The sequence below is a fragment of the Macaca fascicularis genome, chromosome 7, assembly GCF_037993035.2.
Source record: "Macaca fascicularis isolate 582-1 chromosome 7, T2T-MFA8v1.1".
Classification (NCBI taxonomy): Eukaryota; Metazoa; Chordata; class Mammalia; order Primates; family Cercopithecidae; genus Macaca; species Macaca fascicularis.
In genome coordinates, this window is record NC_088381.1 from 103,674,194 (window position 1) to 103,687,839 (window position 13,646).

General features: G+C 39.8%; 1 protein-coding gene across 4 annotated transcripts in view; it reads left to right on the plus strand.

The window, feature by feature from the left end:
* BRMS1L (BRMS1 like transcriptional repressor) overlaps nt 1-13,646 on the plus strand; it is a 49,421-nt gene that overhangs the window by 27,294 nt on the left and 8,481 nt on the right. For all 4 annotated transcript variants that reach the window (XM_005561090.5, XM_005561089.4, XM_073997240.1 and 1 more), the window contains one exon: nt 12,428-12,524. In XM_005561090.5, the coding sequence (XP_005561147.1) occupies nt 12,428-12,524 (97 nt within the window). The remainder of the gene's footprint in view (nt 1-12,427; nt 12,525-13,646) is intronic.

Below are 13,646 nucleotides of genomic sequence, written 5' to 3' on the forward strand. Positions count from 1 at the left end.
TTCTTGATGATTTTTTAAAAATCCATTCTAACTACTTCTACTTTTTAACTGGTAAATTTAGTCCAATTATATTTATAGTGATTACTTTGATGATGATGATGATTTTTTGAGACGGTCTCATTGTCGCTCAGCTGGAGTGCAGTGGTGTGATTGTGGCTCACTGCAGCCTGAAACTCCTGAGCTCAAGCAATCCTTTTGCCCCAGCCTCCCAAGTAGCTGTGACTACAGGTGCAAGCCACCATGCCTGGCTAATTAAGAAAAAAAAAAATTTTTGTACAGGCACAGTCTGGCTATGTTGCCCAGACTGGATCTTGAGCTCCTGGGCTCAAGTGATCCTCCTGCCTCAGCCTCCCAAAGTGCTGGGATTTAGGCATGAGCCACTGTGCCCAACCCATATTTTGATATTTAATGCTAACATATTTTGAGTTTTCCATTTGTTCTGATTTGTCCTTTTTAATTCCTTCATAACTTTTTTGGAGGGGCTAATTTATCAAGTTTTAAAAATTTTGTCATAAAGTTATATCCTCTATTTCTGTTAGTGATTACCCTCATACCTTCCATTTCTATTATTTTAATAATTGCCTTAAATTTTCAGCATGCATATCTATATTAATAGAATCTAAAAATTATTAACTCTGCCCACCTTCTTACTATAAAGGACCTTAGAACCCTCTAACTACAGTTATTCCCTCCCAAATTGTAATACAAGTTATAGTTGCTCAGTATTTTAGTTCCATCTTGCTTTTTCCCCTTCAAATGAGACATTATTTTGGTCTCATATAGTTAGTTCTTTTTAGGTTTATCCATATTTTATTGGTTTCTTGCTCACTGTTTTTGAGTTACAACCCTTCCATGTAGGCTCCTTTTTACTTCTTAAAGAACATCCTAGGCATCTCTTCACTGAGTCTCTTAGTGGTAAACTCACTTTTTATTAGTCTGAAAATAGCTTTATTTGGAATAATTCTTGAAGGACAGTGTAGGGGAATATAAGATTCTGGGATGACAGTTATTTTCTCTTAAAGTTTTTAGGATCTTACTTTCCACAGTCTGTGCTTAAGAGTAAGTCTGCAGTCATTTGTCAAGCTGGGTTTCCTTCTTACTGGCTGCATTTAAGCTCTTTGTTGATCTTTGGTTTTTCTACTGTGTGTCCCCATATAGATTATTTTTCTCTCCTGACTTGGGTTTGTTGTGCTTTCTGAATTCATATTTTCCTTCAGTTCTGGAAATTTCTCAGCCATTATCTTTTCTGATATTTTTTTCTGTTCCATTTTCTCTACTTCCTTCTTCTGGAACTCCATATCTCTTTATTCTGTAAATTATCTGAAGTTCTTTGCTGTCTAAGTCTACTGTTTTTTATTTCTTCCATATCTCACAGCTTATTTCCTATGTTATGATTCTGACCTAAGGCAGACTATTGATAGGAATTCTGTGAGCACTGGTCCGAGGATGTAGCTCCTTAGTCTCTAGTTTTATTTCTGCTGGATTGTTTCAGCTAGACATCATGGTGTGCCACTAGCCAATGACTAATTATGTGCTTGGGATTTCTTGGAAGGTGCAGGTAGTCTGTGTTTGAATTTCAAGTACATAGAAGTTATGCTTGAGAGGACATAGTTTCAGGGAAAACTCCCCCCCTCACCCTGCCCCTTACTGCCTAGGCAGAGACAGACATACTATATTTCCCTCAGGTGGATCTTTTTAGTTTACTTTCACATTGTAGTCTTCCAGGGCTTTGTGCAGAGATCCCAGTTCCAGTTCCCTACTCTCATTAGGCCCAGGACCTTTATCTTTTTCCCAGATAGCCCTGAAAAACATGCCTCTAGGTTATTGATACCAGCAAATTCCTTTAAGGAAGCCACAGCTTCATCAGGTTAACATGCTGGTTTCTAGCTCCTTGTTGATTTTGGGTGCTTGGGGATATCCCTTATTTTCTTCTTCTTATTTTTTTTTTTATGGGGGTCTTGCTGTGTTTCCCAGGCTGGTCTTGAACTCCTGTTCTTCAGCAGTTCTCCCACCTCAGCCTCCCAAAGCATTAGGATTACAAGTGTGAGCCATGTGTCAAGCCACAACTTTATTTTCTTAAGAGTTTAGGAATATCTTTAAAAGGATGTTTGTGATATTTTATCCAGGAAATCTGTCTAGGTGTGTTGGGTATCTAGTCCACTGTATTCTAAGAAGCAGAAGTCAACAAGTAGTATTTTTTACTTAAGCAAACACATTGGTCTTCTTTCTCTTCTATCATTTTTCAGCTTTGAAAGTCATGGAGATGCTAAATATTAACCTAAATGTCTTCTATTAATAGTTCAGTTGTGGCCTGACATTTTTATGTTTAACATGTGATCTGTTTTAAATCATCTATTATATAATTAATCTGAAGTTACTGGTAGTTCAAAGACATTCTAGATAGAGGAAATGAAGCAGGGTGAAAGGTAACCTATCCAAAATGCTGTATATTTTATATTTACTCTGTCATTTTAATCCTTTCAACAACATTATGGAATAGGAATTATCTCGATTTTATGAATGGGTTAACTGAGGCTAGTAGAAGTTGAGTAATTTGCTTAGGGTCACAAAATTAGTGAGCAGCAGAACCAGGATTGAAATCATTTGCTCTTTCTACTCATTCATGCAGTTTACCATTTAATCTGAATGTCATTATTCAGGGCTTTTGATCTGCTTATTCTTTTGTTCTTACATTTGACTCATACGGAAGTAATTCTGTGAGGCAAGGGAAGTGGAAAGAAGGAAGACACCCTGCCGATTGTCAGAATAAAAGTTTGTTTAGCAGCAGATAGAGAGGAGGGGCAGGACCAGGGACTGGACATGTTCACACAGGCATGCATACAGAAAGTATCCCTGAAACCACAGGGGCAAGCGGCAGCAGATGGTTTGTATCAAATTAAGGAAGGAAATCACATGTATAAAATATGACAGTGTGCCAGACACTAAGACAGATGGAGATGCTTTATTTAGGTTATCTCAGTTAAGCCTCACCGCAGGGCTTGAGATGTGACTATTAAGATCTGACAGCAGGTGGTAGCAAGGTCTCAGTCAGAAGCCTTCAGTGGTGATGTTAGGATTCAGGTTCTTGAGAAAATTGGTGAAAAGTATTCAGGGGTCTGATCTTTTGGTTGTTTATTCACTTAATTTTTTTCTGATTATGACATTAGTAAACGACTATTGAGAAATAAGTCTAAAGAAAGATAAAATCAACTATAATCTTCCAACCAGAGGTAATCACTGTTAATAAGTATGTACTTTTTTTTTTGGGTTTTGTTTTTGAGACAGAGTCTTGTTCTGTCGCCCAGGCTGGAGTGTAGTGGCGTGATCTCAGCTCATTGTAAACTCTGCCTCCCAGGCTTAAGCTATTCTTGTGCCTCAACCTCCCGAGTAGCTGGGATTACAGCAGGCGTCTGCCACCACACTGGCTAATTTTTTGTATAGTTAGTAGACACAGGGTTTGCCATGTTGCCCAGGGGCTGGTCTCAAACTCCTGGCCTCAAGTAATCTCCCACCTCAGCCTCCTAAAGTGCTGGGATTACAGGTGTGAGCCACCATGCCTGGCCTATTTTTCAAAAAACCAGCTGGTATGATTTTGAATGTACTATTTTGTATCCTAACTTATTTTCAAGCAGCATTTTATGAGCATGCTATGTCTGTAGACACTCTTCTGAAAAATTTGCTATGGCCGTGCGTGGTGGCTCATGCCTGTAATCCCAGCACGTTGGGAGGCCGAGGCAGGTGGATCACTTGAGGTCAGGAGTACATGACCAACCTGGCCAATATGATAAAACCTGTCTCTACTAAAAATAGAAAAATTAGCTGGGCGTGGTCACACCCGCCTGTAATCCCAGCTACTTGGGAGGCTGAGGCAGTAGAATCACTTGAACCTGGGAGGTGGAAGTTGCAGTGAGATGAGATCGTGCCACTGCACTCCAGTCTGGGCGACAGAGCAAGACTCCGTCTCAAGGAAAAAAAAAAAAAAATATATATATATATACACACACATATATACACACACACACATATATATATGTTGTTAGCAAGTAATGTGTGTATATATTTTTGAAGGCATAGCCTTATAATTTATGATGAAAAACAGCAGTCTCCTGTCCTATTTTTAAATTCTATATCCCAGTGGCAATTATATTTCTAACTCATTTATCAGTTGCTTTGGATTTTTACCCTTATATTCCTTTCTTTAAAAAAAATTTTTTTTATAGAGATGGGGGTCTTGCTATATTGCCTAGGCTGATTTTGAACCCCTGCCCTCAAGCGATCCTCCTGCTTTGGCCTCCCAAAGTACTGGGATTATAAGTATGAGCCACTGCGCCTGGCCCTCATATTTCTAAATAAAGCAGTTTTAAACATCATCTATTGGTTTCCTATTATGTAAGCTGAAGATTTTTCTGTTCCATTCTTCTAATACTGTTGTTACAATTTTTGTTTTAAATTTTAAATATTGTTTACTGAGTCAAGAGTTACATTATGTTTAAAATTTTTCTTGTGTAAATTTTTTTTTTTGAGACGGAGTTTTGCTGTCTCCCAGCTGGAGTGCAGTGGCGCGATCTCGGCTCACTGCAAGCTCCGCCTCCCAGGTTCACGCCATCCTCCTGCCTCAGCCTCCCAAGTAGCTGGGACTACAGGTGCCCGCTACCACGCCTGGTTAATTTTTTGTAGTTTTAGTAGAGATGGAGTTTCACCATGTTAGCCAGGATGGTCTTGATCTCCTGACCTTGCGATCCACCTGCCGCGGCCTCCCAAAGTGCTGGAATTACAGGTGTGAGCCATCTTGGGTATTTTTTTAAACTTTGGAATTAATACTTGCTTCATTTATTATTTGTTAGTTTTCTCTGTGTTTATCAATTCTTCCCACAGACCCTAGCAGATCTATGAAGGCCTCCTAATGCTGTTTTTTTTTTTTTTTAAATTAAGCTAAACATATACAGTTTTATTGATTTTTCACGAAGCCTGAGTATTCCACAAAATAAAAAGCATGTTACTTAATGGACTCAAGAAAAGTAAAAAACAAAACAAAACAAAAAACACTGGACCTTTCATAAGTTTTCAATATATGAATATTTAAACTACTGTCCAGTAAAGGTCAAAACTGCTTCTTGTTTTAAAGTTAGTTAAACAGTGTCTTCTGATGACTTCTAGAATGACTTAGAAAAGCCCCTCATATTTGCTTCTTTCAGATACTGAAGTTCTAATCCTATTTTCTCTGCGATCAAATGCACCAGATAATCCATCAGCCTCATTTTGGAGTAATTAATTATAAAGCAATAGACAAGCAATACAAGAAGTCTCCAAAAACTAACTTCTAGAAATCCTCTCTCAGGATGCTACTGAAAGATACACTCTATCAAACTTAAGGAGAAAATAAGATGCTAGCAGAGGAGAGGTGAAGGGGACATCTAGGTTGGTGGTAAAGAGATGCCCCAAAAAGACAGATGCAGCTGGCCTCCATCTGAAAGGGAGTGAAGGACTCCCTCCTGGAAGCAACCCCTCTATCCCTCCTGTCCCCTGTCCTCCTGCTCCATCTTTCAGATGGAGGCCAGCTGCATCTGTCTTTTTGGGGCATCTCTTTACCACCAACCTTGATGTCCCCTTCACCTCTCCTCTGCTAGCATCTTATTTTCTCCTTAAGTTTGATAGAGTGTATCTTTCAGTAGCATCCTGAGAGAGGATTTCTAGAAGTTAGTTTTTGGAGACTTCTTGTATTGCTTGTCTATTGCTTTGTAATTAATTACTCCAAAACTTAGTGGCTTAATGCAACAATAAACATTTATTATTTTGCAGTCTTAGTGGCCAGGAATTTGGGATCAACTTAGCTTGATGGTTCTGGGTCAGGCAATCCCATGAAGTTGCAGTGAAGATATCAGCCAGGGATGCAATCATCTCAAGGCTTGGTTAGGCTGGTGCATCCGCTTCCAAGGTCTCATTCACAGGCTGGCAAGTTGTTGCTGGTTCTTGGTGAGAAGTCTTAGTTCTCACATGGGTCTCTCCGCAGGCTGATTGAGTGTCCTTATAACCTGGTGCCCAGGTTCTTCCAGACTTAGTGATCCAAGATAGCAAGACAGAGGTGACTGTTTTTATGACCTAGATTTCTGCCACATTCTGTTCATTATAAGTCAGTTGCTACGCCCTACTCATTTTTTAGTGGGGGGACGGAGCCTTGCTTAGTCACCCAGGCTGGAGTGCAGTGGTGCGATCTCGGATCACTGCAACCTCCACCTCTTGGGTTCAGGTGATTCTCCTGCCTCAGCCTCCTGAGTAGCTGAGATTATAGGTGCCTGCACTACGCCTGGCTTATTTTTTCCTTTTTTATAGTAGAGACTGGGTTTCACCATGTTGGCCAGGCTGGTCTTGAACTCCTGACCTCAAATGATCTGCCAGCCTCAGCCTCCCAAAGTGCTGGGAGTACGGGCGTGAGCCACTGTACCTGGCCCGTCCTACCCATATTCAAGAAAGAGTATTAGTCTCTACCATTTGAAGTTAGGAGTATCAAAGGATTACTTGACATGTTTTAAAACCACCACATCTTTCCTGTCTGAAAACATCTTCACTCTCACACTTAAGAGTATGATATTCTAGATAGAAATCATGTTTCCTCAGAATTTTGAAGGCATTGTTCCATTATCTTCTAGCTTCCAGCATTGCTTTTGTAAAGTCTCTTACCATTTTGATTCCTGATCCTTTGTACATGACCTGTTTTCTTCCTGAATACGTTTAGGATCTTCTCTTTATTCTCATCTGGGTATTGTGGGATTGTGAGATGATGTGCTTTGATGTGGTCTTTTTTTTGTTCATTGTGCTGGATACCCAAAGGAGCTTTTGATTTTATGTATTTATTTGAATTTTTTTTTAAGAGACAGAGTCTTGTTCTATTGCCCAGGCTTGAGTACAGTGGTGCAGTCATAGCTCATTGCAGCCTCCAACTCCTGGGCTCAAGCAATCCTCCTGCCTTAGTTTCCTGAGTAGCTGGCCCATGCTGCCATGCTTAGCTAATTTTAAAAAATATTTTGTAGAGATGGGGTCTCACTATGTTGCCTAAGCAGGTCTCAAACTCCTGGGCTCAAGTGATCCTCCTGCCTCAGCATCCCAAAGTGCTGGAATATAGGGGTGTGCCATCATGCCTGGCATGATGTTTTTTTTTTAATAAAAAAACTCATATCTTTAGTTCTGGGAAATTTCTTATATATTATTTAATATTTTCTTTTAGCTTTCATTTTATAAATTTAATTCTTTTTTTTTTTTTTTTTTTTTTGAGACGGAGTCTCGCTCTGCCACCCAGGCTGGAGTGCAATGGCCGGATCTCAGCTCACTGCAAGCTCCGCCTCCCGGGTTCACGCCATTCTCCTGCCTCAGCCTCCCGAGTAGTTGGGACTACAGGCGCCCGCCACCGCGCCCGGCTAGTTTTTTGTATTTTTTAGTAGAGACGGGGTTTCACCGTGTTAGCCAGGATGGTCTCGATCTCCTGACCTCGTGATCCGCCCGTCTCGGCCTCCCAAAGTGCTGGGATTACAGGCTTGAGCCACCGCGCCCGGCTATAAATTTAATTCTTTAGTCCATTTACTTTTATGTGTAAATTATGTATAATGTAAAGCAAAACCTATTCAGGATATAGGTAAACTCATTTTTCTTATTTTTTGAGACAGAGTCTCGCTGTGTCACCCAGGCTGGAGTGCAGTGGCGTGATCTCAGCTTCCTGCAACCTCCGCCTTCTGGGCTCAAGCGATTCTAGTGCCTCAGCCTCCTGAACAGCTGGGATTACAGGCGTCTACCACCATGTCCGGATAATGTTTTTATATTTCTGGTAGAGACAACGAGGTTTCACCATGTTGGCCAGGCTGGTTTTGAACTCCTGACCTCAAGTAATCTGCCTGCCGCAGCCTCCCAAAGTGCTAGGATTACAGGCGTGAGCCACCGTGGCTGGCCTAAACTCTTTTTTCTGTTGTCATTTATTGATATCAGATTTCCAGATGATTTGAAAAGTCACCTTTGTCATTTCTCCATAGCCAGGGTCTGTTTCTGAGTTTTAAAATTCTGTTCTGCATTTTTTTATTCCAATGCAGTATGCTTAAAAAAAAAAAAAAAAAAAAAAACTATTGTAGCTTTTTAATGTGTCAGTCTCTGATAATATTAGCCCATGAAAATCTTCCAGGGCTGCAGTCCTGATAGAAGTTGAGAATTGTGACGCATGTAAGTCAGGGAACTGCCAAAGAGGAGTTAGTTCTGAATACAGGACCGTGTGAGGTGGGTACAATAATGGAAGCCTGGGGCCAGTTTCCTGGAGCTCTTTGAAGGTCTCCTGATGAGAAACAGCATCGGTGTCAGCCTGGGAAAGGGGTTATTAGTAAGTAGGATCAGTAAGTCTAGATGTGGAGACTAGAGGGATGTGGGATCTTGAAACTAAACCTATACTTATGAGTAGTAGTTTTTTTTGTTTTTTTGCTTTTTTTTTTTTTTTGAGATCGAGTCTTGCTCTGTCTCCCAGGCTGGAGTGCAGTGGTGCGATCTCAGCTCACTGCAAGCTCCGCCTCCCAGGTTCATGCCATTCTCCTGCCTCAGCCTCCCAAGTAGCTGGGACTACAGGCGCCTGCCACCACGCCCGGTTAATTTTTTGTATTTTTAGTAGAGATGGAGTTTCACCGTGTTAGCCAGGATGGCCTCAGTCTCCTGACCTTGTGATCCACCCACCTTGGCCTCCCAAAGTGCTGGGATTACTGGTGCGAGCCACCGCGCCCGGCCGAGTAGAATTTTTTTAAAAACCACAATAACTGTAGGGCACTGTGGCTCACGCCTGTAATCCCAGCACTTTGGGAGGCTGAGGCGGGCGGATCACGAGGTCAGGAGATTGAGACCATCCTGGCTAACATGGTGAAACCCCGTCTCTACTAAAAATACAAAAAATTAGCCGGGTGTGGTGGCCGGCGCCTGTAGTCCAGCTACTCGGCAGGCTGAGGCAGGAAGATGACCTGAACCCGGGAGGCGGAGCTTGCAGTAAGCCAAGATCGTGCCACTGCACTCCAGCCTGGGAGACAGAGGGAGACTTCCTATCAGAAAACAACAACAACAACAACAAACCCAAAATAACTATTGAACATAGAAACCTTCACTGTTGAACAAAATAAAAGAAGACACAAACAAATGGAAGAACATTCCATGCTTATGGATAGGAAGAATCAGTATTGTGAAAATGGCCATACTGCCCAAGGTAATTTATAGATTCAGTGTCATCCCCATCAAGCTACCAATGACTTTCTTTGCAGAATTGGAAAAACTACTTTAAAGTTCATATGGATCCAAAAAAGAGCCTGCATTGCCAAGACAATCCTAAGCAAAAAGAACAAAGCTGGAGGCATCATGCTACCTGACTTCAAACTATACTACAAGCCTACAGTAACCCAAACAGCATGGTACTGGTACCAAAACAGAGATACAGACTAATGGAACAGAATAGAGCCCTTGGAAATAATACCACACATCTACAATCATCTGATCTTTGACAAACCTGACAAAAACAAGCATTGGGGAAAGGATTCCCTATTTAATAGATGGTGTTGGGAAAACTGGCTAGCCATATGTAGAAAACTGAAACTGGATCCCTTCCTTACACCTTATACAAAAATTAACTCAAGATGGATCAAAGACTTAAACATAAGACCTAAAACCATAAAAACCCTAGAAGAAAACCTAGGAAATACCATTCAGGACATAGGCATGGGCAAGGACTTCATTACTAAAATACCAAAAGCAATGGCAACAAAAGCCAAAACTGACAAATGGGATCTAATTAAACTAAAGAGCTTCTGCACAGCAAAAGAAACTACTGTCAGAGTGAACAGGCAACCTACAGAATGGGAGAAAATTTTTGCAATCTACCCATCTGACAAAGGGCTAATATCCGGAATCTACAAAGAACTTAAACAAATTTACAAGAAAAAATTTACAACCCCATCAAAAAGTGGGTAAAGGATATGAACAGACACTTCTAAAAAGAAGACATTTTTGCAGTCAACAGGCACATGAAAAAATGCTCATCATCACTGGCCATCAGAGAAATGCAAATCAAAACCACAGTGAGATACCGTCTCACACCAGTTGGAATGGCGATCATTAAAAAGTCAGGAAACAACAGATGCTGGAGAGGATGTGGAGAAATAGGAACACTTTTACACTGTTGGTGGGAATGTAAACTAGTTCAACCATTGTGGAACACAGTGTGGCGATTCCTTAAGGATCTAGAACTAGAATTACCATTTGACCCAGCCATCCCATTATTGGGTATATACCCAAAGGATTATAAATCATGCTGCTATAAAGACACATGCACACGTATGTTTATTGCGGCACTGTTCACAATAGCAAAGACTTGGAACTAACCCAAATGTCCATCAATGATAGACTGGATTAAGAAAATGAAATGTGGCACATATACACCATGGAATACTATACAGCCATAAAAAAGAATGAGTTCATGTCCTTTGTAGGGACATGGATGAAGCTCGAAACCATCATTCTGAGCAAACTATCACAAGGACAGAAGACCAAACACTGCATGTTCTCACTCACAGGTGGGAATTGAACAATGAGAACACTTGGACACAGGGTGGGGAACATCACACACTGGGCCTGTCGTGGAGTGGGGGGATGGGAAGGATAGCATTAGGAGAAATACCTAATGTAAATGACGAGTTAATGGGTACAGCACACCAACAAGGCACATGTATACATACGTAACAAAGCTGTACGTTGTGCACATGTACCCTAGAACTTAAAGTGTTTATATATAAAAAAACCTCCACAGTCACCAAAGCAAGAGAGTTTTCCCCCTTCTTTTCTTGGTATCTTCTAGCTGTTCCATTAGGGCTTCATTTTCCCTTCAGGGGAGCTTTTTGAGGGTCTTGAGAAGCTAGAGAAAAGGGAGAAAACTTTCCAAGAAAAAGAAAGAGAAATAAGAATGAGAATGGATTCATGGCAGTTCTGCTTTAAAGTATACTTCTGGTATGTTTAGAGATGCTTTCAATGCTTCAAACATTTCAGTTTCATTGTGGCTTTTTAAAAAATAATAAAGAATGATTAGTAGATTTTTAAAAGAATTTCTACTTGGCCTAATTTGTCAATAGGAAGAAAAGAGAATACTCCAATTAAATGTTCATATTCTTAAAAGCAAAAGGCTTATCACTCCAGCCCTGCATTTAGAGTCATCTTTGGTTGGGGAGATTGGATCTATTTATAGCTGCTACCATGGTCTTGTGGAGGGGGACTGTACTCCCTTTTTCTCTGATATTTTCCAAGTCTTGTAGCACAATATAGATAAGGCTGGAATATTTCATAAGGCTTTACCAAAGGCAAGGGAACAAGCAGAAGGAAGTAAGTACAGAGAACAGCATGCAATGAAACCATGTTTGATGTGAAATCTAGTTTTAGTTTTCAGCGTTGCTTTCTCCTTAGCTCCTGGCTTGCCTCAAATTCATACAAGCCATCTTTTCCCTGACACTCAGGAAACCCTTCAAGCATGTCTAGTTTCTAAATTTCAAACTCAAGAGAGAGGGCTTCCTGATTGACACCAGGAATACAGCCTACATGGGTGTGGCCTGTGTTTTCTACATATAGTCATATCCAACTATATCCCAATAGCTTCCACAAGACAGTCACATCTAGCTATATCCAATCATCTGATATCCTTCACTAGAGATAAACATGTGGCTATAGGTTTTTTATGTAATCTTTATATATTACGTACATTTTATGGCTTTCTAAATTAGGGCTACAGCATTATATAATTAAAAACATGGACTAGAGCTAGTAGACCTGGGTTCTAGTCTATTTGCCAGTCTTGTCTGTTTTAGCGATTCAGTCTGTCTATAATTTTGTGGAGAGATTTGGATATGATTAGTCTGTCATTTTATAATTTAGACTATAATTGAATTATTTTAAATAATTATAAAATTTGTACTTAAATCTTTCTCTTTGCCTATTTTAATATGATGCTGAGATATTAGTGAGGCATAATGACCCAATTATTATTCCTTTGAGAAAATATCCATTTTATAATTATGTACTTTATAGGATAAGTTTTCCATTATGGTGACAGATGGGACCTACTTATGTTTAAAAGGGGCCATAGGGGTTTGCTATGAGTTTTTTTTTAAGTAAATATTTACCTCTAAATGTACCTTACCATAATTTAGATGTTCTTATACAGAATGTAATTGCATGTAGTTAAATCTATGCATAGATTCTGTGTTTTCTAGTTTTATTTCTTTCATGTATTTGACATTTCTTCTTTAAATTTTTTAATTGAATTGAAAAAGCAAACAAAAGCATCATATATTAAAGTGCTTTAAGTTATTTGGTACTCTTAATTAAAATACACCAAGTTTTTTCCTTCTACTTAAGTATAATCTGTTTTTCTCCCCAGAGCGAAAAGCTGTTGCTATATGATACAGTCCAGAGTGAACTAGAGGAGAAGATAAGAAGGCTTGAAGAGGATAGGCACAGCATTGATATTACCTCAGGTAAGGAGAATGATATGATTGTGATGTTTGAGTGGCACCAAACCTTTGGTTTACTGTAGTGTCTCATCATATCTTAGTCTTCTAATACCAATATTATGTAAATGAAATGTCCCAGGAAAGAAGAAAAGGGGAAGAGCTCTAAAGAATTTCATGTGATGGTGATTATATTGTTATTGTAATTTGAATTCACACTTTAGAAAGATGTATAAAATGGAGCACATGACAAGGGACGAAACAGAAGTATGACAGGAACCTACTGGCAGAATAGTGTCAGGGCTGGATGTGGTGCTGCACATCTACATCTATAGTCCCAGCTATGCAGGAGACTGAGGTGGAAGCATCGTTTGATCCCAGGAGTTCGAGATTGCAGTGAGCCACGATGGCACCACTGCACTCCAGACTCTCCCAAAAAACAAAAAAAAGAATAGTATTGGAAGTTAGCTGCAGTATATATTTTCCCCTGAAAGTCTTAAAAGACTGTCATGTGGAAGAAGGAATGAAAACCTTTTTGACATCATACAAGGTAGGACAAACTGATAGAAGTTATAGGGAGATAGACTTTTGTTTCAGAAAAAGGAATAACTTATTAATGATTAGATCAGTCAAGTGTGAATTTGGCTTTTTCAGGGTATTACAGAAAGGTTTTCTGCATTGAGTGGAAGGTCTACTAGGTTATCCTACAGTTCTTGAGTATATATTACTTTATCTGTTACAAAGTTTACTTCTCTTTGGGGTAAGCATGGGATGTCAGATAAGCTGAGCCTAGTGCCAGTGCTCCCTCACCTACTAGTCTGGTGACCATGGACAGTTACTTCACTTTTCTAAATCAATCTCCTTGTCTGTAAAAGGAAAATAGTAATAATACCTACCTCAGTGGTAGCTTTGAGGATTAGGTGAGACAATGCATGTAATATAAATTTTACAAAGTGCATGACAGTATGGTAATCGGTTCTTAGTCATTAAGTGCCAAATTGATTTTTGCTTTAATAAAGGCAGAGGAAAACTTAAACACGTAGCACTCATGAAATTATGTACAGCTTAATGTATATATACCCAACTGCCAATGAAGTTTTGTACATTTTTACATGTGACTAAATAGCCACCGTAAAATTATAGTCTTTT